Source organism: Coffea eugenioides, chromosome 3 (genome assembly GCF_003713205.1).
Source record: "Coffea eugenioides isolate CCC68of chromosome 3, Ceug_1.0, whole genome shotgun sequence".
Lineage (NCBI taxonomy): Eukaryota > Viridiplantae > Streptophyta > Magnoliopsida > Gentianales > Rubiaceae > Coffea > Coffea eugenioides.
Window position 1 is genome coordinate 5,344,928 of NC_040037.1, and position 24,068 is coordinate 5,368,995.

At 35.2% G+C, this 24,068-nt stretch overlaps 2 protein-coding genes across 5 annotated transcripts; both read left to right on the forward strand.

Annotated features, from left to right (window-relative positions):
- The first annotated feature begins 958 nt into the window (after nucleotides 1-958).
- LOC113764836 (putative E3 ubiquitin-protein ligase XBAT35) lies at nucleotides 959-9,078 on the forward strand. Of its 3 annotated transcripts, none has more exons than XM_027308850.1 (11): nucleotides 959-1,255; nucleotides 1,951-2,065; nucleotides 2,247-2,327; nucleotides 2,452-2,540; nucleotides 2,627-2,718; nucleotides 4,232-4,313; nucleotides 5,413-5,515; nucleotides 5,603-5,656; nucleotides 6,593-6,678; nucleotides 7,452-8,156; nucleotides 8,609-9,078. In XM_027308850.1, exons 1-10 carry the CDS (start codon nucleotides 1,154-1,156, stop codon nucleotides 8,121-8,123), a joined length of 1,476 nt encoding a protein of 491 aa, XP_027164651.1. In that variant the 5' UTR covers nucleotides 959-1,153; the 3' UTR covers nucleotides 8,124-8,156; nucleotides 8,609-9,078. The 3 variants fall into 3 exon arrangements, with proteins under 3 accessions (XP_027164651.1, XP_027164652.1, XP_027164653.1); XM_027308851.1 differs by having other exon boundaries at nucleotides 2,259-2,327; XM_027308852.1 differs by lacking the exon at nucleotides 5,603-5,656.
- Nucleotides 9,079-16,174: 7,096 nt separating this feature from the next.
- Nucleotides 16,175-17,540, forward strand: LOC113764837 (protein LIGHT-DEPENDENT SHORT HYPOCOTYLS 4). Of its 2 annotated transcripts, XM_027308854.1 has the most exons (2): nucleotides 16,175-16,363; nucleotides 16,619-17,540. In XM_027308854.1, coding segments are annotated over exons 1-2 (588 nt in total). In that variant the 5' UTR covers nucleotides 16,175-16,362; the 3' UTR covers nucleotides 17,206-17,540. The 2 variants fall into 2 exon arrangements, with proteins under 2 accessions (XP_027164655.1, XP_027164654.1); XM_027308853.1 differs by having other exon boundaries at nucleotides 16,175-17,540.
- The last annotated feature ends 6,528 nt before the right edge of the window (nucleotides 17,541-24,068 follow it).

Consider the following 24,068-nt stretch of genomic DNA (forward strand, 5'->3'; position numbering starts at 1 on the left):
TGTCAAAAATACAAAAAAAAAAAAAAAAAAATTTTGTGTTGGAAATATCATAGGGTAATTTAATTGTTTAATGTTAGGCTTGAGCACGTTAGTCCTTGCTACTTGCTACCACAGTTTACATTTAGTGAAATCAATTTCAAACTTTTTGGCTGGAGAAAAATGGTTTGAGGTATAATAAAAAATATATTCCCTTTCCGAAAGCTGTAGAAGCATATTGACTTGTAAAACGACAAAGTACATCTTTTGCTTCTTTTTTTTTTTGTGTTCATTAACAATCATTTACTTAAGAACATATGAATCATCCCACAATAATCATGCATTAAATTAGCTCAGATTTCACTCTTTAAGTAATTATGAGTATTTATCTATGATTGACTACTCGAAGTTAAGATACCAATGAACGTGTTCGAATATAGTAGTATTTGAAATATTATTTAAAATAATTATTGTAACAAATTTTTTAATGTAATATATGTAAAATAAAACAAGAATTCGAAAATATAAAAAGGTAGTTAGCAATAGTTTATTACCAATGTAAGTAAACTCATATTTGAATTCAAACCAATAGTTGTTTTTTATTTTTTTATTTTTGCACACTTTTTCTCTTCTTTTTTTTTTTACCCTAAAATAGGTGTTTTCACGAACAAGAGCATGTTTATCAACTTCCACATAGAGGTTGGACTACCAATTATTTTTATTTGTATGATAGATGGACTAGTCCCTTCGACCCAAATGGATCCGCAATCAATATGTTTGGGCCTGTTCTGTACATTGCTTTGGGCCTTTTGCATTGAAATGGAAGTTTTCCAAGTCTTGCCGCGTCCACGTCACCTTCAGTTAGATAGGCGTTACGCGCTAATCCATTATTCCTTCTTTATTAAGCAACCACTTCAATTTCCATCTATTTATACATTTGGCCCCACATCTGCAGAAAGTCTGTGACCTTTTCCCTCACTTCACCTTCCGCTGTCTCCTTCTTCCCTCTCAATTTTTTTCATTTATCCATTTATTTTCTCAAAAGATCCCCAGATTTCCTCTGGAAATTTGTGGGATTCTAATTTTCTCTCATTTTCTAATCTTTCCTTAAATTCTAAAAAGAAAAAAAAAAGAAAAGAAAGCTCAAAAGCAAGAAAAAGGAAAAAAAAAAAATCTAATGGGGCAACAACAGTCAAAAGATGAATTACTGTATCAGCAAGTGAGTTATGGAAATACTGAAGGGATTAAAGCTCTTCGCAGGGATGGCGCTGGCCTTGAGGTAATCCTTAAAAGATGAAAATTTGTACTTAATTTTATCATCGACTTATATATATTTATGCAATTTGAATTGACATTTTTGTGTATTTGATCAAAGTTTTGATTTTTAGAAGTTCATATTGATAAAGGGTCTATGTGTCTAAAGGACTTAATTGCATGAGGGTTTTAGATTTTAGGCAAGTTTAATGCTATTGTATTCAGTTTCTGGGGGAAAAAGAAGAAGAAGAAGAAGAAGAAGAATGATTCTGTTATGCGTTAATATGATTATTCAGAAAATTAAATTAGTAATGTTCAAAATGGGAGAAAAGGGTCTCCGGTGTGCTACATTTTAGTGCAGCAAGCCTATCAGTACGAAGACTTTAAGGTTTGACCCTATCCATGATGCTCTGACAATTTCGGGCACTTCTGTTGAAAATTAGGAGATATTGGGATAGATGGTGGATGAGTATGGCTGCCTAATTTGACGTGGTGCGGCCACTAGGAATATTTTCTACTGGCAGGTTGTGTTTTACCTTCTTATATTAGTGAATGTGTGATTGCCTCATGTACTAAAGTGGAATGTCTTTGTTTTTAAATGGATTTGAGTTTTATGAATGAATTTTTTGTGCTCTTATATGATAATGAGTTGGCTATACATGTGGATCTTTATGGTGTGGAATGGTAGGATGTATGAATATGAATTGGTTTTTGTGGCAGTGGCTTGATAAGGAAGGGAAGACTCCGTTAATTGCAGCTTGCATGAACCCGGAGCTTTATAATGTTGCAAAGACCTTGGTTGAGTTGGGTGCCAACGTCAATGCTTATCGCCCTGGTAATGCAAGTTATATATGTAGCTAATGCCATGTGATTTACTGTTGTCAAGTTGCTTTTATTCTTTCTAGCATGTGGAAAATTTTCTCATACCTAGATTAAGTACATATTGGAGTTCCAGCATGTATTTTTGTAAAATGATTGACTTGAAGAAAGCTTTCTTACTTAATGAGTTTGTTTAGGCCGTCATGCAGGAACTCCTTTACATCATGCTGCAAAAAGAGGACTTGAACAAGCTGTCAAATTACTTCTGTCTCATGGAGGTGTGTTTTGTTAGCTGTTTTATTCATTTGGCAGTGGCATTCAAGATTTACGGTTCTGGAAGTGTTTGTCATACTTTATCTTCATTTAACTTGACTGATGAATTAATTATTGCATGTGTTTCAGCAAATGCACTAGTGATGAATGATGACTGTCAAACGCCACTTGATGTTGCTAGAAGCAAAGGGTTCAGCAATGTTGTCCGTGCAATAGAGGTATTTTAGCACATGCACAAGCATTTTCCTTTGTGTACATCTCATGAATATTACGATGTTGATTGTTGTTTTCTGATGCTGCTCAGAGCCATATCTGCTTGTTCTCTGGTTCCATGCGCGAGCTTTATGGTCCAGGATTTCTTGAACTACTTGCACCACAGTTACTGTCCAGAAAAGTGTGAGTTCAGTGTTCAGTTTGAGTAAATTATCTTGATTTTATAAGTATAATAATATTATCATTTTACATGAAAGAGGTACTTAGAGATCGGTTATTCAATGATTTTTCCATTTGATTTGCTGTGTACTGTGGAGTTTTTTATCGATGGTTTTATCAGTTTACTTGAAATAGTTTATTAGTTTTAATTTTTGTATCTGGTGGGATGGGGGAGGCAATTACAGTTCACTACCTCATGGCGTAGATACAAACCTCTGGCTTCATACCTTTTGCAGACTTGCTCTTGCTCTGGTCTCATTGATGTTTAGGTTTAGGGTCAAGCACAGTTGTCAGATTGAAGTGTGGCACCTTTGATCTGAATTTACTACAGAATAATCACATTACACTCTGTGATTTCTCAAGATAAAGATGTATTGTAGATGCGATCAAGAAGATCAAATGAGAGTGTTTATTGTATTATCGAGATCATCTGAGTTCTGTAAACTTGGTCTGTTGTTGTGGTGTGCGCTTTGGGTGTACCTTCATGAACTCCTTGGTTGAGTATGTGAAGTAGAAGTCTTCTAGAGATGGCTCGTGCTAGGAATGGTGGCATTGGGTGTTAACTATTGCATTTAGGTGTGCTTGTTCCTGCTTGTTGCATGTGGCAGTGAGAGTCTGACACAAGTGAGGGCCTAGTTGGTTTTAGATGCTTATTAAGTGGTGGTTCTGAGGTGTTACTCTGTCAGAACTTATTGATCTTTGATAAGGTTGAAGTGGCAGTTAACTAGTGTTACTCTTGTAAAGAAATGGATGCAATGGCAAAGATGGTTGAGACTGTGGATTCACAGGTTAGGTGCTCTTGGGAGGTTGGTAAAGGTTGTACTTTGGCCCATGTTCCTTGGGTAATTAGTGTTTATCTGGTTATTCTTTTCTTCTCTTTTGAGAATCAAGATCAATTTGTAATATTGATTTTTGAATACAGCAGGGCATGTTGAGTCATTGACAGGATTAGTGAATATAATTGCCCTTTTTGCTCGGATTTAATGCGATTTGTGGATGAACAAGATATAGGGCGCCTTCTCCCTGACGTTAACTTTTCTAAAGATGCCTGAAGAAAAGATACTTTTCAAAAGAAAAAAAAATAGCCAACATTTGTAGCATATTTAATTTCAAAGGTTTAAAAGCCATAAAGCCGTTTAGGAAAGCTCCTTGCAGACTGCTGATAAGTATTAGCTTTTCACAGCTTGAAATTAAGCTAAAAGGAGAAATGAAACTTAAAACGACACTTATATTAATTTGTTTGCTTTTGGGGAATTGGAGTACGCGTGTTCTTCATTTGATGCAAGTGCCTCATCATGAGTGACATGCTTTGTTTTTTTTATCTGGATAATTCTCTCTATTCTTGCTATATCTTTGAATGCTATGCCTTTCTTGACTTTTACTCGGTCATCTTAGTTATTACCTATTGCTGGATTTAAGAATTTTCTGAGTCTTGCTGGCTTAATTAAGTTATTGTCTTATTTTGTTGATTTTATAGCTGGGTGGTTGTTCTACCATGTGGTTCCCGGAGTCTTAAGAAGCCTTTCAAGTTGGAGCTTGCCATATATTCAAATGCACAGGTACCCTCCAATCTAATCAGTCAACCTACTGTAGGCCTCTTATTCATTTATGTTTCATCATATTATCTAACTTTTCTCTTAGTTATTCCAGCTCCTGTGTATTCTTAAACTTTTTATAAGATGGTGGAAAGCAGTGTTTGCTAAATTCTACAATTCAAACATAGTTGAGAAAAAAGAGAACAGTTATTGATCCTCCAACTACATGTGATTGCACATTTCTCAACTTTATACTCATACTTGTTGGTATTGTACAGATATATCTTCAGTTCTGATTTTGTTGCAAGTGCTCTTCTGCGGCTGTGCCAATTAAACCATTTTAGAAGTTTATTAGTTTCTTCTTTCCAATTTTCATGAAGCAAATACAATGATAAAGAGAACTTTCTTGTATTTTGTGTCATATTTGATATGATGAACTTTCGTATATGTTTCCCTGGAGAAGTTTGTCCTGATATATGAAGCATCCATTTCTTTTGCCAAGCAGACCACATTATTTCATGATATTTGTACAATGAGCTACAATTGCTATGTTTTAGAGGGACAATCACTACCTTGTTCTATGTGTTTCTGTAATTTTTGTGGGGATTAGCTCATTTTTGTTAAAAGGGATTCAACAAATTCTTATATAACAGTTATGCTGAATCTCTTTTCTTTTTGTCTGGTCAATTCATTCAATTTCCTTAATCCACAACCACATTAGAATTTAGGCCTTCACATCTTCATTCATTGCATTCTATCTACTCGAACGGTTATTGGTTTAGTTTTTTTAAATTATTGCTCCTCCCAAGAGGTGCATTGGCTGTTGCATTTTGGGTATGATCTCTTACTGATAAAAATTCTCTTTCCACGAGAAAAAACATGCATTAAATTCCTGCAATTAATATGTATCAGAATTTTGGTGTCCTAATCAACAGTAGTTCAAGGATTTCATCATGGAAACTTGCAAAAGGGAGTGAAAATCAAACCCCTTCCAGAGGCTGAGGCACTGAATTTGCTCATTTATGTTGCTTAAGACAGATATTCTGAACTGTGTTTCAAATCCTTAAGTATTATATTGTCATTGTGTTTCACTGACAATGCACTCTGATGCATGCATGATCAGGATGCTCAACCTCGGACAATTGTTGCTTTGTGGAAAGCCAATATGGAGGAACCTAACTTTAGCCAGTCTGATCCAACGGTCATCATAACTGGCAATGGCACTAGTAAATTCTCAATCACTTGAGCTAGATGTATTTTCTAATTTCGTAGCAAGTCCATAGATAGATAATTTTGGTTTATCTTCTGCCTAGTCCCAAGACGCTGGAGGAGGCGGCGAGGTATTACATACTCCCAAGTGGCTAGGAGTAAGTACATCTAATTTTAGACTGGCATGAAAAGAATGGGCATTTAGGATTTTTAGGAGATTTTGAAGATTGTAAACAGAAGAGTTGGACCATATCTCTGAGAGCTTATTTCTTTTTTTCCCCCCTTATCTAGGAATCAAATGATATTAGAGGAATTATGTCTGAGATTGCTTTTTGCATAGCATTTTATTTTGTGGTATGACAAGAGCAAGCAGACTGGTCTATTCTAGCTGTAGGCAGCAGTTGTAACTGAATGCTTGGAATCAATTCTGACTTTTTAGCTTCCATAAAGTCTACTTCTGATCATGTTTTAAATTAGGCTCCAAATGATTGTGTACCCAGTGTTCCTATATACCTCGAGTGACGGCTATCATAGTGGGCTTTGGTAGCCAGATGATAATTTTGAGCTAGTGGAAAATGGCTTATACTGGAATCTGACAAGTACTTTCCACCAAAGAAATGAAATTAACTAATATGTCTTCTACTGGAAAATACTTCTATTTGGTTGAGCGAACTCTAGAAGTGCCAAAAGAATGGAACCTTAGTTTGTCAAGATGTTAATGCTTACACTTCTAGGATGCTGAGCTTTCAGGTTTGCAAAACTCTGAAAAATGCCAAAACAATTGAACCATAGTTTGTCTTTATGTTAATATGCCTACCCTTGAGTGTGATAGTTAATCATACCTTTTGTATGATTGAAGGCATGGTGTTGTATACTTTGCTATAAGATTTGAGTAAAATATTGCCATGAAAAGTACAGTAAATCTTTTTAGATCCTACAAGACTGAGTAACGATATTCTAGTTTCTTAAAGGCAACTGCTTGGGGGGTCTGGAGGAGAGTTGTGGTGCTTATTTGGTTTTTGATAATTTTTCACAGTTATTGAATAATGAACCAACAAACAAATCTAATGATTACATCTTCTGTCCAATTACAGGGACACGCGTCAAACTTGCAGCTGCTAATGAAAGAGACAAGCAACAGTTGCAGTGGTTTTGCAATGCATGCAAAGGAATTCCGCAGGTCAGACAACTTCAATTGCTTATTCACTTAAACTAGAAAATTACTCTCCGTTCCATTGAAAATGTCATGCTTTCCATTTTGGTCTGTCCCAAAATGTTTGTCATTGCCAAAAATGGTTGTGAACTTTATCAATAATTTCCAATGCTTACCCTGTCTCACCAAACTAAAAAGTACGTATTATTGGGCCCAAAAGGTCTTCCATCAAGCAACTTTGTTGTTTAGTTGATTGATATGCACACAGCAACCATTTTGAAATGTTGCCTTGCGTGTCTTGATGCTCTAATTCTAATTGGAGTAAGCCATATGCCAACCAATAAAAATGTGGACCCAGCTGTCATGTTTTGTCCATCCATTCTCCACCTTTTATATTCAAACAAAAGGCAAAATGGAAAGCAAAGATGAATTCTTCAAAAGTTGGGAACTTTTCATAATAAGTTAAGAGTCCCGAAAAGCGTCAAGCTTTTTGGGACGAAGGGAGTATCTTCTTTGCATTGTAGTTGTCCCTAAACCAGGATGTACTATGAACCAATCAACTTTTTAGGACTCAAAGTCATGGGTTTGGGTGTTGTTGCCTCTTGCTCCTCGTCCCTCCTCCTCTGTCCCTCTGTTGCTCGTGAATTTTAATGCATATATGATGTATATGCACAAAGGAAGCAGAGGTTCCTTCCAAATATATATTTGACACTCCTTGAGAAGAGTATATTTGGCTAGTTAACTTTTTTTTTGGTTAGAAAATATCGTACTAATTAGTGGATTGGAAATTGAAATTTCAGGTTGTTCATCCAGCATTTCCTTTCAATACTCAAGTTAATGTTGCTCCAGCAACTGCCCCTCCGGAAGATGTGGAATTAGCTATGGCAATTGATGCCTCCCTACAGTCTGCTATGCGTCCACATCTGGGTCCTCACCTGGTATCTGGAGCAGATGCATCCACAAGTAGGACTAATTCTGAATGCATCACGGCTAATTGCGGAAGCTCCATTTCTGGGACAGCTCCACTGCCGAAGGGAGAAAAGCTTGGATATAAAGACCAGGAAACCAGTGCTAGTGGAGTTGTGATTCATCACAGCCAGATACAGAGTGACTCCTTAGGTGTCCAATCAACAGTACAGAACTCTGTGCAAGCCTCCTTTCCATCAGCTCCACCTGTTGCAGATTCAGCTGTAGATGATGGCCCAATTCACTACCCGTCAATTGACGCTAGTCCTCTTGATTTCTCTTCACCTCCTGTGGAGAGGGTAGATGCTAAACCAGAGGAAAGAAAAGATACAGGTGCTTCTTCCTCTTGTGTGATATGCTTGGATGCGCCTATTGAAGGAGCATGTATACCTTGTGGTCATATGGCTGGCTGCATGTCTTGTCTAAGTGAAATTAAAGCAAAAAAATGGGGTTGCCCTGTTTGTCGTGCGAAGATAGATCAAGTTGTACGCCTATATGCTGTTTAACTGTTCAAGTGGGATATGTTCATGCTGTAAATGGTGAGTTCTATCTCAGAGCATAACTTCTGATTTAATTTTCGTTCATCCAAGTATCAGTTATATGTTTGTTCATTGCTTTCATGCTGTCTAGAGAATTAACGGGCTCTCTTGAAAGCCTTTTCTTATTTGTCAATAAATTTGTCAGTATCGCAATTTTCTTTGGTGGCTTCCTTGTATTGGATGCAACTGTTTATGAAGTTACAAAGAATTTCCAGACCCTTTTTAAGTACTAAGATATGGAGTAGACAATATCAAAATGTGTAATCACCTTCTCAAAGCATGGAACTACACTAGTATGGCCAGAAACTGATAATTTGGTGCTACCAACTGAATTACTGTAGTCTTTGGAATTTGCTACCAGCCCCTTAAGCTTGCAAGAAATAGATTTACTTAAATTGACTAGTAAATGCACCATCAGTGAGGTTATTCTAATTCTTTTCATGGTACTGCAGATGGAAAGTATGAGATTGTATGAGAGAGACGGTCAACTACTTTGATGGATCCTTGCCGTTAAATTCCTGCTTCCTGTTACAGGAGAAGCAAAATAAGAGACAAGTTATGGTATTAGAACTTCCAACGTTCTGATACATCTTTATGTAATATATTGGACTTAAAGCAGATTTTGCGTTTTGTATCTTACATTGGTTGATGTGGCAAAAGTCGGTGTAAATGTGTCTGTGTAGGAAGAGTTAATATGAAATACAAATGTACTGTTGATGTCCTTTTCTTCTAATGTAAAGGTTCAGAACCAAAGTGGTTATATGTTACCCGAAGCTAAGTTTTTATATGTGCTTGAAGGCTGATGTGGCTTCCCAACTTGGCTTTGGCCCATCATCTCAGAAAAGTATGTATTATATTGTAAACATGATTGGTTAGTATGGAACTTGGAAAAATTAGAGCCAAGCTTTTGGTTCTTGTTGTAGCTTTTGACTTACTTTAGTTTGTTGCGTTGGACAAACTTGAGTGACAAATGGATTCTTTGGTGCAGGTGCTCTACAAAGAGAGATCTTTGGCATTGTAATTTTGCATCTATTTTCTTTCTGTGCTGCTTTCTTTCTGGCACAGGTCTTTCTGAACTTATAAACTGACTTAGGTTCTCAACTCTCCGTTAAGCAGAATGCAGATTGCATAATGGCCCTCCGTATCACACCCTTCCTAGCAGTTGGTACAACGTTTCAGTAAATCAACCTTCTGTTCAAGGCTGGCTCATCTCTTTGAAATCGAACGAAAAAGAAAGCATGTTGAAGCATTGGCAATGAAAGAAACAGAAGAATGGTAACTTGTGGTTAACTTAATGGCATGGCATGTTACACAAGAAGTACTTGGAATGGCTGCGCAGCTGCCCTAATGAACTGGAGATCTAAAGTATTTTTCCATTTGTAAAGTTGAAAGTCCTTTAAACTTTGTAACCAGAAAATTAGACAACAGTAGGATTTCCTACGTCTTCTCTCTTCTTCTGGTTTTCAAAAAATCAGATTGACTTCTAGCTCTCTTGCCTCCTGCTCTTGGAGCCCGTACATTATGCTGTTTAATCTCCCAGAACTTTGCTGAAGCTGAGAAATAAAAAGTAACAACTATTACTATGAGCATGCTAGTGCTCAAGTAAAGCTCAGAGAGCAAGTGAGGATATATCCCTAGGGTACAAGACAAAGATGAAAAAATAGTCCTACCATATGAAGTCCAGGCAAATGCTGATATAGATCTAGGCATTTTAAGGCCCAGCATTACAAGCTTAATATGTACTTTTCAGACTCTGTATACAAACAACTTTAAGGGACATAAAATAAGAGTACTAGTTTACATGAGCTTGGTTGGTACCTCAATTTGCTCACTTCCATGATTTCCAGGTTACCTACATTAGTCAAAACAGTATTAGATTTAGTTGGAATTAGGGACCCCGCATAGTTTATTGACCTACTTAGGTACAGACTATCAATATGACCAAAAAGAATAAACTTAGGATGAAACCCCAGTCTCCAATATGGGTCGAGGAAATAGGACAAAACAAACTGAACAAAGGACCGTAGTGTCCACAGCTAGTACATTTCTTGTCAGTGGCACGTAAATTTTCATCCGAGCTACAACTATATAAATAAATGTGCAAGCTGTTTTCACATGTTGTAGGTTAAAGAATTCATGTTTGGATTGCAATATTCTGGAGTTTTTGTAAAAAATATACTGTAGTGATTTGATATATGTGAGGTAAAAAGGTGATTGAAAAATGTGTTTATAAAAAATATAGAGATTTTTTAGTGAAAAATCCCTTTTCAAACAAGGCATTTGTTTTTAACCCTTCCCCCCCTCCCCTAATCCCTCCGTTCCTCCAAACCTGACAGTCAGTTTCGAATCCTAATATACTAGGCGGAGCAAGAAGTTCCTAGCCAATAGCTCCAACGGCTTTTGGTTAGGTTAAAGAACTAGTTTGTACTCCTATTATGTAAATTTCCTAGTTCTCCAAAAGAAAAGAAAAGGCGAGCATTAACATCTACATCAACAAATCTCTCCTTCCAAAAACTACTCTTTTTTTTGTTGGATTTGTTCTTTCATTTATTTCATATCCTTCTCCACTGTCTGTTGAAGCCTTATTTTCCTTGTCTTTTCTTTCTTTTTTTAAAGTTTAGGGAGGAGGTGGTTGGTATTACCAATTTTAGAGGCTGTTGGCCCTTTGCCAACATCTTACAAGGTTGATGCCATACCGGGGCATTTGGTTTATTACTCGACTTTCTTGTAGGTTTGAGCTTATTTGCCCAATGCTAATAACTATTGTATTGCAATAGTTCCAAACACCAATGAAGATGTTCAAAGAACATACAATATTAAACACTAAATTAATCTTGTCATAGGCAGCATAATGTCAATAAGAAGTACGGTTGTTAATCCATGTCACTTTTCTTTTTTCGAAAATTCCCAACCCATATTTCATTTTCTCTTCTTTTTTTTGGGAAATTAACTTCTTTTGATGGACTGATTTGCTAAGGTCAAGATTCCATCAACTTGGTAATAAAATCTCGAGAATTTTTTCATCTTTTGATTCAAGGATACTCTTACTCTGAATTGGAATCGTTGATCATTCCATCAAGTGCCACGCGTTAGATTTGCACCTTGATTTCCTCCTACATAAGTAAACGGAAGATTAGCAGCATAAGCTCTTACTTTAGGTGATTAATATGACTTTAAAGTTCATTACAACTTTAATTAAAGTAATGATCTTTTGCTTGCTATCCATTATATTCGATTTGCTTGTGCAATGGAATAATTATTGCCTTTTAATTACACTAGGTACAAACACGTTTGGATTTTTCACGCGCTGGATTGGAATGACCAAAATCAATTGATTAGCATGTCATATTTTCTTGAATATGATAGTTTAGGCTTTTTTTTTTCTTTTTTAGGATACAATTACAAAATATAATGAATGACAAGTATAATTCAATTCCTATTACCTCATACAACGTAAATCACCTTTATGGTTCTCTCGAACCTAGAAATTTGATGAAAATTTGAAATCCATTCAAATCGTTTGGTTGTTTAGATTGTTTGAGAAGCATTCGGATTCATAATTCAACAATTATCAGAATCCATTTTAAATATTACACAATAATTCGTGATTTACAAATTTAAATAGCTCCTAAATAATCTACATAATTAGAGGGATTTGAGAGAATTTTATTTATCTTTCGTCAAATCACTCAATTTAAACGCAGAAAAGTTATTAGTGATTAGAAAGAGGTACAAAATGTTGAAGTAAGACATCAAATGTTGCTGAAAAACCTGTCTCTTGCCTTGTACGCTTTATTGGATGCATGCCCATGGAGAAGGCACACATAAAAGTATATGCCTGTAAATGAATAACCCTCATGGTAAAAGTAAACAAAAAATGTTTTCGTACCTTAAAGTCTTTATCTAGCATTTGCTTTTGCTTTACATTTTTCAAGAGATGCATGCATTGAGGACAGCGTAAATGAATTTGCACATGGAAAATCCCAAATTTTAGAAACATCCGTCCAACTCTACATCCAAAAGATTTGACAAACAATGACAAGTACCAAGGCAAAACAGCCCCTTGACCTAAATTACCATTTGGTCCTTGTAGAATGTTTTTTCTTTTACCAGGGTTTTCCTTTTTTTTTTTTTTTTTTTGAGCTAGCTCACATGTTAATCTCATGTTAACATTACCTATACGACGTGTTTTTGTTCTTTTTTCTTTTTTCAATGATGCGCTTTTCTATGGATTAGCTTTGTTAAAATCATTAGGGGTAAAAAATTTAGGAAGAAGTGAAACACAACACTATAGTTTTGGGGACTGAAAGATGAAAAATGGAAGTTTAAGGAATGGTTTTTTTACGTTTTTCGTGAACACGTTTTTTAATTATTTTTTTATTTTAAATATATCAAATCGTTACAATACATTTTTTTTTTATTACAAAAGCTCATAAAAATAGCAATTCAAACGGGAGGTTAACCGATGGTTTTCACCTCTTTATTCTCAATTTTACACAGTTACCATATTAATATGCTTTTAGAACTTAATGGAAATGTTATAAAGTCATTATTAATTTATTATAGGATAGGTTTGTACATGACTGCCATAGGAACATATACAACCTGCTTTTTGATGCGATTATTTTTTCCTTAGATAGGGAAGACAATATGCCATGATACCCTCTCGTCCTAGGAAGGCAATAATCGTTCCACAAAGTAGTGTGCTAGAGCTCAACAAGTAGGCTTGAACCTATTAGCAAATTATTTTCTCCCAAAAAGAAAAGCATGTCTCACTCATAATTAGAAACTTCAACATACGAGTCGTACAAGGCAAAAAAAGGTGATTGGATTGTATTGGTCAAGATTTCTCTGGCATGTTAGCTTTTTTCTTTTGTTCAAATACTAGTATGCTAAACTTTCTTGGAGTTACGTAATTAGTATCATGATGAAGTTCATATAAAAGCTTTTACCTATAACTGTGTTTACTTGCAGCATGAATACAAGCCCCAAAAATAGAAGAATCCCCTGAGCAATTATATATGGCTATTAACAATTTCTAGTTCATTAATTCCATTTTTAGATTTAATGAACTTCCTCGTCTCGTTGCTAATGGCAAATTTGTTGCAGTTATTTACTGCAAAATTAGGCAGCATGCTAAGTTCAAAACCTGCAGTTGCATGCATGAACTACCTCGGAGGCCAAACCGCCAAGTACTTCACAGAGACTGTGAATACTAGACTGGAAAAAAAAATTTATCTTCTCGAGCCAATAACAAATGTACTATCAAACCTTTTCAAGTACTTTCAATTCCCAACAAATCCCACCGTAAAATTGACCACTGAAATTTCACTGTTGGATTACTCCAAACTTCCATTTGTAATTTATTTGTTTTTTCAGCAATCTTAATCAAAATTATATATACGTTCCTATTTGTAGTATATATATTACCATATCTATTACTACATAAAAGTATTTGATCTGCAAAGAATATATATATATATATATATGTATATGTATGTATGAACTTTACTGCAAGCACTAACAGCTTTGAGTTAAATCCGAAAGTCATTGTCGTGAGCGAAGACTATGTAGCTCAGCCACTCACCTGTGAAAGCAACAAGACGAGAATGATACAGATAGAGAACTTATCAACAAGGCATTCTATTTCAGCTTTCATATCAGAAGACAAGATTGGTTAATTAGGACCATTTTCAAGTAAAATACGCCATTGCCAGTAAGCAGCCCATGTGTAATGTGTTAACAAGATGAAAGAGAATTTGATGGTCAATTTCAACTTCTATATGCAGTAAAAAGAACTTCCAGATGCGGTAGTAATTTGAGTACATATTTTGATGAAGAAGCCAAAAGTAGCTAGGATTCAATTTTGATCGTCAACACTCACCAATCAAGATGTTAGGACATGTTTTGGCTAAAAAAAAAAAAAAGGGTTCACAAACAAGTAAAAATATTAAAAACACATTTAATCTACCTAAAAGCTTAAGACCCTGTTTGGATTGGTATTTTATGAGAAATTTTATGTTTGCTATGACTATTCCTTTTATATATTTTTCAATCATTTTTATTTTATTTTATATATATCACATCTTTAAAAAAAAGTACTATAGTTTTTTTTTTCCAAAATCTCGTCAAAAAATGCAATCCGAGCAACCTCTTCTTTTTTTCGATGATGATGACATAAAAAAATTCACAAACAACTAAGAAGCTAATTATAGTGCAAATGTACTTGGATTAACAAAATTATTACTTGGTTTAAAGATAGCACTTATACAATTTTGTCTTTTTTTTTTTTTAACAGAGGAGGATGGGATTTAAAAAGGAGGAAGGAAGGATTTTAATTGAGAATTTCTAATTCCTAGAACCTCAATCTTATAGAGACTAGTACTTATACTTCAATTTTTCTAAAATTTAATTAAAGAACCTCCAATCTTGAATATCTTTTTGTACATGAATACTCTAGGCCCGTGATAACATTGGTCCTCTTTGGATAGAAGATTATTTAGAATAAATTACGTAATTCTTTTTGCAACGTGATGTATAAGAAATAAAGAGATGATTGAAAAGATTAAAAAAAAGTATTAAAAAGGTATTTATGATACAAACAAATAATTTTTTGATAAATAATTCCTATCCAAACGCACATGATCCTCAAGAACATGGTCCTCCGCATTCCATGGAAAAAGATAGATGGTGATGATCTACATTGAAATGCATTTATCAGCACATATTATAGTTCTTTGACATTTTTGCTGTTTTGATGTATGTACATGGAAGTATGGAACTAACCATTCCTCAAAAAAAACAAAAACAAAAACAAAAAGGAACTAACCACTCGAAGGACATGTTCGTTATTTATGCATGGACTGAGCAACTCTTTGGACGAGCAGTTTAAATTGTTGTAGTACAACCCTTTTATAGGCTTTTCAATGTAGAATTTGACTGACTGTTTTTGAATTGCAGCAGAAACCAACCAAAGTTCATGCGAAGGGCATAAAATTTTCCCTCTGTACAAGACTAATCCCAGTACAACTTTTCCAGTAGTAAAATTTTCCTGAAAATTCATAAAAGAAAGTGTAACATAATTGCAAGAAAAAGTTTGCTTGCAATTATGGACCATTTGAAAACTAGTGTGGTTACATGGCTATAAAATTAGTGACTACTCTAGAAACCGCAAACAGAAGTTCAAGTTCAAGGATAGGATATCTTCCGATTGTGTTTTCCTATCAACAAAAGGTTCCTTCTTTAGTATGAAATTTCATTTAAATCAAGAAAGTTTTAAAGTCCCATTTGGACTGCTATTTTTAGGTGCGATAGCGATTTAATGTATATAAGGTAAAAAAATAAATGAAAAATGTTTTGACAACAAACGTAAAAATTTTTCGACAGAAAATCACAATCCAAACAAACAAGGTACTCTATTTCAATAAACACGATTTTCTGAATTCAATAAACACGATTGCACTCTATTTTGAAGGAGTTATTAGTAGCCTAAATTTTTACTAATTAGTAAGCGTTCTTTGCAGCTTCTTAATCTTTTCTTCTTCTTTTTTGTTTTTTCCCTTTTGTTTTGACAAAATATTATTGAAAATGAAAAAAAGATAGGAAAGAGAAACCATGAAGGGCAAAATTTAAACCCTTGTCTAATACTAGAATAAACGCCACTTAACTGCTTACTCTTTAAGATTGTATAAACTAGAAAAGCAAATCAGAGCAGTGGTGTAAATGTTAAATAATTGAGGACATTTTGGTCATTTCAGTAAAGGAATTGTCAATCAATGCAAAAGGTTGATTGGCGAAGAAACAAAATCATGTTATTCCCTCAAATTTTTAACTCTATATCTTTTTCCTGTCTCAATCTATCACTTCCACCTTACTGTCAACCTCTTTCTATTTCCACAAAAGCCCTAACCTGGTCCCTTCAGACTTACCATTTACCATTATTCACTACTCTTTCTTTCTTCTCTCTCAGTACTGTCTCTCTCTCTCTCTCTCTCTCTCTGAGCACATCCACAGACACAGATGAAGAGAACTACAGTTGCTCCCCCTTTTCTAGGAAAAATATCAGCCAATCTCTTCCAACGTTTTCAGAAAACAAAGCCATAAAAGCCAACCAAGCATCATAAAAACCTTTCAAGTTTTCTAGGATTGATCAAACAAAGCTTCAAAAGAAGCAAATCTAAAAAGAAAGATTTGCCCCTCCCTACTAAGTAAGTGTCTTTCTTCCCTTCTCTCTCTCTCTCCATCGCTCAAATTTCATCATCCCACTATCATCAAATCACCTTCTTCGACTTCAGTACTCCCTTCTGTCCAAGCCCTTCATGGCCAACATGGAAATCAAGTAGAATTCATTCATGATCAGAAAACCCTTTACTCATCTCAGCTCAGATTAACTTTTTTTTTTTCACTCAAATCTGAACTATACCTTTCCTTGATACCCTAAAACATGGATTCAACTCAAGAAGTGGATTCAATACATGGAGCTGCAGACAGCACAAGCCTGACTAGTATGACAATAAGCAGCCCCTCCACCAATAACACCAGCACTATGATGATGATAGCTTCACCAACACCAGCATCATCTTCAGCTGCATCTCCAACAACTCTAAGCCGATACGAGAACCAAAAGCGTCGAGATTGGAACACTTTTGGCCAGTATCTCAAGAATCACAGGCCTCCCCTCTCCCTCTCTCGCTGCAGTGGCGCTCACGTTCTTGAGTTCCTCAGATACTTGGACCAATTTGGGAAAACCAAAGTTCACACTCAACTTTGCCCGTTTTTCGGGCATCCAAACCCCCCATCTCCATGCCCTTGTCCTCTAAGGCAAGCTTGGGGAAGCCTTGATGCTCTCATTGGACGTCTGCGAGCTGCTTATGAGGAGAATGGAGGCAAGCCTGAGACGAACCCTTTTGGGGCTCGAGCTGTTAGGCTATATTTACGTGAAGTTCGTGATTCGCAGGCGAAAGCGAGGGGGATCAGCTACGAGAAGAAGAAGAGAAAGCGCCCGCAGCAGCAACAGCAGCAAGCATTGCCACCACCAAGCTCAAGCTGATAGAGAATGGCTTGCCAGCTAGCTAGCTGGCTTGCAGTCTTTGCAAGATGTTCAAAACATGCACGAGATTTTGATGATCAAAAATCTCACCTTCAAGTAATTCTTAGTACTATTATTATTGTCAAGTTCCTAAGTACTTCTACTACTTCAATGCTCCCTCTTTCCGTATCTGAGTCCCCCAGCCCCACCAACTGGTTTCAATCTGCAGAAACAATGCTTTAGTATTGCAAAAGTTGGAGTCTGTGCTGCTGGATACTGCTTATTTATGATTCAGACTACTGCAAAGTGATACTTTTAGTGGTAACTGAAATGGTCTATTATGGTTAAGATCGTTATCATGCATCGATCAATGGAGTGGATCAGTTAAAGCAGATGTGAGTAGAACTGATAGAATATATGCTCGCTACTTGCAGTTACTTGTGTTGTTAGATCTACTACAAGAGTTTGATTGTGCAAAAAATATGGTGGTTGGTATTTGTCTGAAGAACCATTTATTGCAAGTGCTGTATTTGCATATCAGGTTCAATGTCTTTTTTCCAGATATGTTATGCTTTTGTTTCTTTGGCGTATGGGAATTGGCAAATCAACCAGATACTATAGGGAAAGGATGTATGACTTTGCAAAGATCACATGTCAGCTTTGTCTAGCACTAGTCTGTCTTTGGTAGCACAAATAGGAGTGGGCTTTTTTTATCTCATTTTTCCTCTTTTGCATACTTGTGCTTTGCTTTGCTGTGTAGACTCTCTGGAAATTAAACAGAAAACTCAGATGTGGTCTGATTTTCAATATTTTTGAACAATGCAAATACTCAACTACTGAAAATTTTTCGGCCCATATTATAACAATTTGCCTGAGGTTGACAAAATATATTATATTGTTGCTTGTTGTATGGCACTAGAAATTGCAAATTGAACATTTGGTTTTATTGGGGATAATGAGATGCTAAGAGCATTTTCCTCTTTGACCATTTTGATCTATGCACACAATTTTTACTTCGACATCCTCAAGGACTAAGGAAACTTGGTGTGTGGCCTAATTAAATAGGTGGAAATCCATCACACATCTCACTGTTTGTGTCATGTCAGTCTGAAATGTTCCCCAAATGGGAGATAACATTAAATTAGTCAAGTACATCACATGAACTCTTGTAACAGTGAATTTTAGTTGGGTTTTTTTTATAGATAGTGGGTTCTTGTATTCAACTTCAGCCAATTTTAGAAATAAGACAAAATGTAAATCTAGGCCACAGTGATCATGCTGTGCTGACATGCAAGAAATCAAATGTTGCCAATAGCTCAAAACTAGTGAAATTCTCCTTTGGAAGGCATTATACTAGGCATGGTCACAGAGTTTCCTTGATTGGTTTGATGCATTGCTACCTGCATAATTCCTTTTGGATCACCTTTTGTTTCTTTTTCCCTGTTTCATTCTGGTGAATTCCTCCACACACAATATGAAATATGCATCTCAAATTTGTTTTCCATTAGTTGTTGTTAATCATTGTTTGTGGTTGTGGCTTGGATTGAAATATAAGTCATAGATCCTATTGCTCTACAATATTTTATAGGTGCTACTAGATGCCAAAGGAAAAATCGATTGCCACTAACAAAAATTTTTAGATTGATATTGTAGGGTAACATGAAAATCTTTTTTTATAAATGAAGGGACCCATAAACTGGAAGCAAGAAGATAGAAGGTCTGACTAAATGACATTTTTCTGTTGATACCATGAATTTTTAAACCAATTGTTAGCAGTGGGCTTACTGTACCTGTCAATAAGATTTCCCTTTCGACTAAAAATATAATATTTCATTCGAGTTGGTTATCATGGTGCATCATGCAATTTACATTTGTCGGTTATTGTTGCATCTGAAGCTTGAATCTCTTGATCCCTAGCTACTAGGCATCCCTACAACTTTTAAATGTCGCTAGAAAAAGTTTAATATGCTTAAGCTCACCCAAAGGCACCAAGGTTCTAGGCTTTTAGTTGTATATAGCAAGGAACATGGCATTTCTTGGTTCTAGGCTTTTAGTTTTGATGAGCTAGCATGAATGCATTGGGGAAATCGTATGTTTTAGTTCTGAAGTTTATAGCAAGAATGTGCAAGAGGTCTTGCACCCTAATATAACCATATGCCTGCTCTAAATATGAGGAGGAGGTCAACGTTCCAAAGATGAATAATACATCTTTAGACCTTAATTAGATCTTTATTAACTCAATGCACAGTCACGTTACAATTCAGATATGATCTGCATGAAAAATAATAAAATACCATATGGAGAATGCATCTTCCCTTTCCTCCTCCTAATCAAATTTCGGTGCAGATTTAGATAACATATAGTTGAGCGCTCTAAACATATGTTCTTGGATCGCTTTTAGATAACTTTTTGTTTTCCAATTGTGGTTTTCATACGTGGGAGTGGAATATTTATATTTTAGAGAATCCTTTTTGTTTCTTCTCTGGCGGCTGTTGAGACACGCATGCAAGTTGATTAGAATCGCAGATTACGGCCTTTTATATTGGTTCATAGGCGTCTAATTACTGCTATGTATTCATTTTTAGATGTTATGCATGTGCTTGCTGTAGGATTTTTTTGTAGATAGAAGACTCTAAAGAAGCGATGCTCGAGGTGCTATTGTATAATCTAATGAATAGTTTACTGGTTCGGACAATGATTGTTTGAGAAGATCTACCACATCATTAGGAGTTAATCAAGATTATCCTTCTGGAATATGGCATTGATTATTGGATAACTATAAATGTAAGCCTCCAATTAGCTCGGTGAAGTCTGGCTAATCATTTGTTTGTGGCTGAATAAAGAAGGGGGGGGAAAAATCAAGGTGGACAGTAGATTGAACGCAATATTAGGCTGGGACTAAGCCATTCCTATCCCATTCTTTCTTGCATTTGGATATTTGTGCTTGTCCATTTGTCCATTTATTCCTTCTTTGGCTATGTCTGCTATGTTGCTAGGTACCATACTGGTAGCTGAATTTCTTTATACATCCCTGCATGTGCCAAAAAATATATGCCCTAATTCCCATTTCATTGACCATTTCTGCTCCCTATCTAGGTTCATTTTGTCTTAAGTACTAAATATTACACGACCTAAGACCTACTTGGGGACATTGGATACATTTATTGTAGTATGTTATTTAGACGTGAATATGGATGGTGGATGGTGTTCTCCACTCTCTCATCACTAGGGCTTTAATTGCATTGAGCAGAAATTTTTTATACTTAACATGGACTCTTTAGGGTTTTCCCTTTGCCAACCCAAGACAAGGTTGCCATTTCAGAAATTTTTTGCCATGGAGGTAGGAAGAGAAATTTAAAAAAAAAAAAAAAAAACCCTTTTTTTGTCTTGGTCGACTAGTAAGTAGCAATAATAAATAGCTTTGCACATTTAAGCCCCTGTGCTTGAGCTCTGCATTGCATTATATGGTAGCTAATTAGTGATTTGGTTGAAATTGGCAGCCATTATACTAAATAGCTTTGTACAAGAGACGGTAATTTTTTTTTTCTGCAAAAACTTCCAGCAACTCTACAAAAATGCGATCTAAACGAGTTGTCAATCAATGGGCAATTTACCCATCTCCTTTTTGTCCTAACCAAAAAAAAAAAAAAAAAAAAAAAGAGCAAGGGAGAATAGCAGTAAAATTCTGGTACAAAAGTCTTACCGTAATATTTGACTAATGGAGTCCTCGAGTTTTGTCCTCTATGTTCCACCAGACATGGTATACAAACGCGAAAAAATGGCAGTTGGATTTCATATCCCTCTTATTGTCCTTGCTACCTGGCTACTCGACTAGACCTCATCAGTTGATTTGACAGGGCCTATGTATAAATAAATAAATTTGCAACTCAGTGGTTGAGTGGCTTTTGTTCAATTAATTTTTTTTGGGAGATAGAAATTTATGTCTGTCATTATTGAATTCCATGTCGGAGGGTAGTGTGCAGAAATACATTGGCCCTCTGCATGTCTGCCTTTTCTAAAAAGAGAATCTGCAAATTTTTGTTATTTTCTGGTGAATGGGTTGTCCTTTTAAGATTTAATTGATTTGGCTTTGTTTGGATATCAATTTTTTAAAATAACATTTTACTTGTATCATAAACACATTTTTTAATTCATCTTTTTATATTTTGAATCACCTTTTTATCTTACATACATCACATCATAAAAAAAATTATAATGATTATTTCAAATAATACTCTATTCAAACAAATTCCAAAACAAGGAAGAAAATACTAGTGTAGAAAAAAATTCTACTAATAGGGAAGGAGTGAGACTTAAGAAGCGAGAAGAATAAGGAGAATTTGGAAACAAAGTACTAGAGTAGTGATATATAAGAGGAAACCAGAAAGTGCGCTTGAACAGGAGATTATTTAAAAGAATTATTGTAATAATTTTTGTAATGTAATGTATGTAAAATAAAAAAATTGTTCAAAATATAAAAACTTGATTGGGAATTGTAATTGTAATGCAAGTAAAATTTTGCGAAAAAAAGTTACCATCCAAACTCACAATCATTGCAGTCAAAATAAGATATTTTACCGGGAAAATTAAACACTATATATTTCCTCCTTAATGTTCTCGCCACATTAGTAATATCTGTAACAAAACACAAGCCATTTTTTATATATCTCACTCAGGCCAAAGTGTGGTGATTCCTTTTTTAAACCCAATTTTCTGATTTTGAGGGTAAGTATGAGCCAAATCTAGGTAGAGATCAAGTTCTTCAAGTTAATTTTTTAACGACTTTGTGTTGGAGTACTTATTTTCATTGGTAACAAGCTTTGAGAAATTGGATAGTCTACGTTCAACAATTATAGAGTAATGGAAAGGTACAGTGACCTATATAAGCACGGTTAAGGAGACTAATAAGTAGCTAAAAGCATTCTTTCCGCAGGCGGAACTCGATTTCTTGATATTTATTTTTAAAAAATCAGCACATTGGAATTGTCTTTTAGTACTTTAACATATTGTATTCATATCATTTTATTAAGTTTCTAAAACAAAAAGAGAAATGCATATGCTTTTAATACTACTGTTCTCAGGAAAACAATAATGGCTTTGTTTGGATATTAATTTTTTTTAAATAATATTTCGCTTGTATCATAAACATATTTTTTAATTCATCTTTTTATATTTCTAATCACTGTTTTATCTCACATACATCACATTACAAAAAGTTATTTCAAATAATACTCTATTCAAATAATATGGCTTTGTTTGGATGTAATTTATGCAATATTATAACAAATCATATTGTAAATAATGGTATTTAATGTCCTCCAAAGAGCTTCTTCAATTAGATGAAGGTGGTGTTAGTGTTACTTTCAAAGCTAGAAATGATGTTGGCTTCAAAGGTTTTTCTTTGTTGTGCTAGTTTTCTTGGGCAAAAAGAGTATTTTATTGATTTTTCATGAACTAGTGAAATAAGAATTCTTTAATGTTGTTTACATTTCTATTATATAAAGGAAAATGATTAAATTACAGCCCATAGCTTCCTTTAAGTTACTGACAACTCTTGACCATTGATTGCATTTAGTCGGATTGGGGCATAAAAGGCTACTAGTTTGTCCAGTTAAAATGTGGAACAAAGAGTCTTACATTTGTGCCCTTCCTCAACTTCGAAATTCTCAACATGCCTCTTTTCCAAACCTCTCAATTAGCCACCATCTCTGCCACTTCTATGTTGCATAAGCCGGCCAAATTTCATGAACTTTTTTTGTTTTCCTTTGAGGTACAAATTCCATGACTTTATGCACAGTTTAGAAACCAAATTAACAGTTGAAAAATCTCATGATTCAAGAGAACTCCTCAATTGATCAAATGCTTCCATCTCAAAATCACTTTTTTTCCCTCAAAGCACAAATGCACAATAACTCCATTCATCACACCCTGCATATGAAACCAATGAAGGCAGAGATTTGACATGAAAGACATAATTAATATCAAATTTAGAATGAGAAGAAGAAAATAGAGGCAACCATTTGGTGTTTTGAGGGGGAGAGGGGGGGTTGTGGAGTGACAATAGAACATGGGGGATTTGAACTTGGAGGAGAGTAGGAAAAGATTGGTACGAGAAAACTGAAAAGTGGCAGACGCAAGAAAAATGGAGACAATAATGGTATGACTTGGGGTTGCAAGAAGGAGAGGACTTGAAGCTTGGAGGCTGAGGGGGGAATGGGGTGGGATTGGTCTATTTTTTGATTGATAAAACTATTAGGTCCTATTCAAAATATTAAAAACCGATAAAACAGGCATCAACAAGAATCTCTAACAGTGAAGTCACATACGTTTGTAACGTTAGAATAGTCGTATTTAAAAAAAAAAAAACCCTAAAACTCGTCTCATAGGCAAAAGTGCTGGATTATGTGAAAAAGAATTGTCCACCACAAGCGTTACGCGTCAAATATGCTACTAGAAAATTAAGGGAAAAAAAAAAACAACCAAAGTCGCACATCTTGCAGAAATTTGTAAGGCCATGTGAATAGTTGCATTACCCAATAATGCTTATTTATTCACGATTAGGGGCAAAACTTGTGAAGTTAAAAGAATTGAGATATCTCATGAGAAGGTACTGATTGTTGCTTTCTACCAACTCCTATCCTAAAAGAAAATTTTGGACATATACAAGCAGAACACAAGGTATATAGGGTGCTTGTCAACTTTAATAATTAGGACCAGGAGGTACTTCAATTTATAATTTCAATTCTCGAAAGATGTCATGATATTTTTTACCCATCTTTTTGTGTAAGAAGCCGAGGAAATACGTCAAGGGTAAATAACAAAAGTTTTGCCTCCCTCCACCTAATAGGATATTTAAAGATCAAATGATAGAACACCCCAGATTC

Excerpts from the sequence above, each read along its gene's own strand:
- LOC113764836 (XM_027308850.1), top strand. The coding sequence starts at position 1,154 with ATGGGGCAACAACAGTCAAAAGATGAATTACTGTATCAGCAAGTGAGT. Across the intron at positions 1,256-1,950 it reads GGGATGGCGCTGGCCTTGAG|TGGCTTGATAAGGAAGGGAA; the intron begins GTAATCCTTAAA and ends TTTTTGTGGCAG. Across the intron at positions 2,719-4,231 it reads CAGTTACTGTCCAGAAAAGT|CTGGGTGGTTGTTCTACCAT; the intron begins GTGAGTTCAGTG and ends TTGATTTTATAG.
- LOC113764837 (XM_027308853.1), top strand. The coding sequence starts at position 16,600 with ATGGATTCAACTCAAGAAGTGGATTCAATACATGGAGCTGCAGACAGC.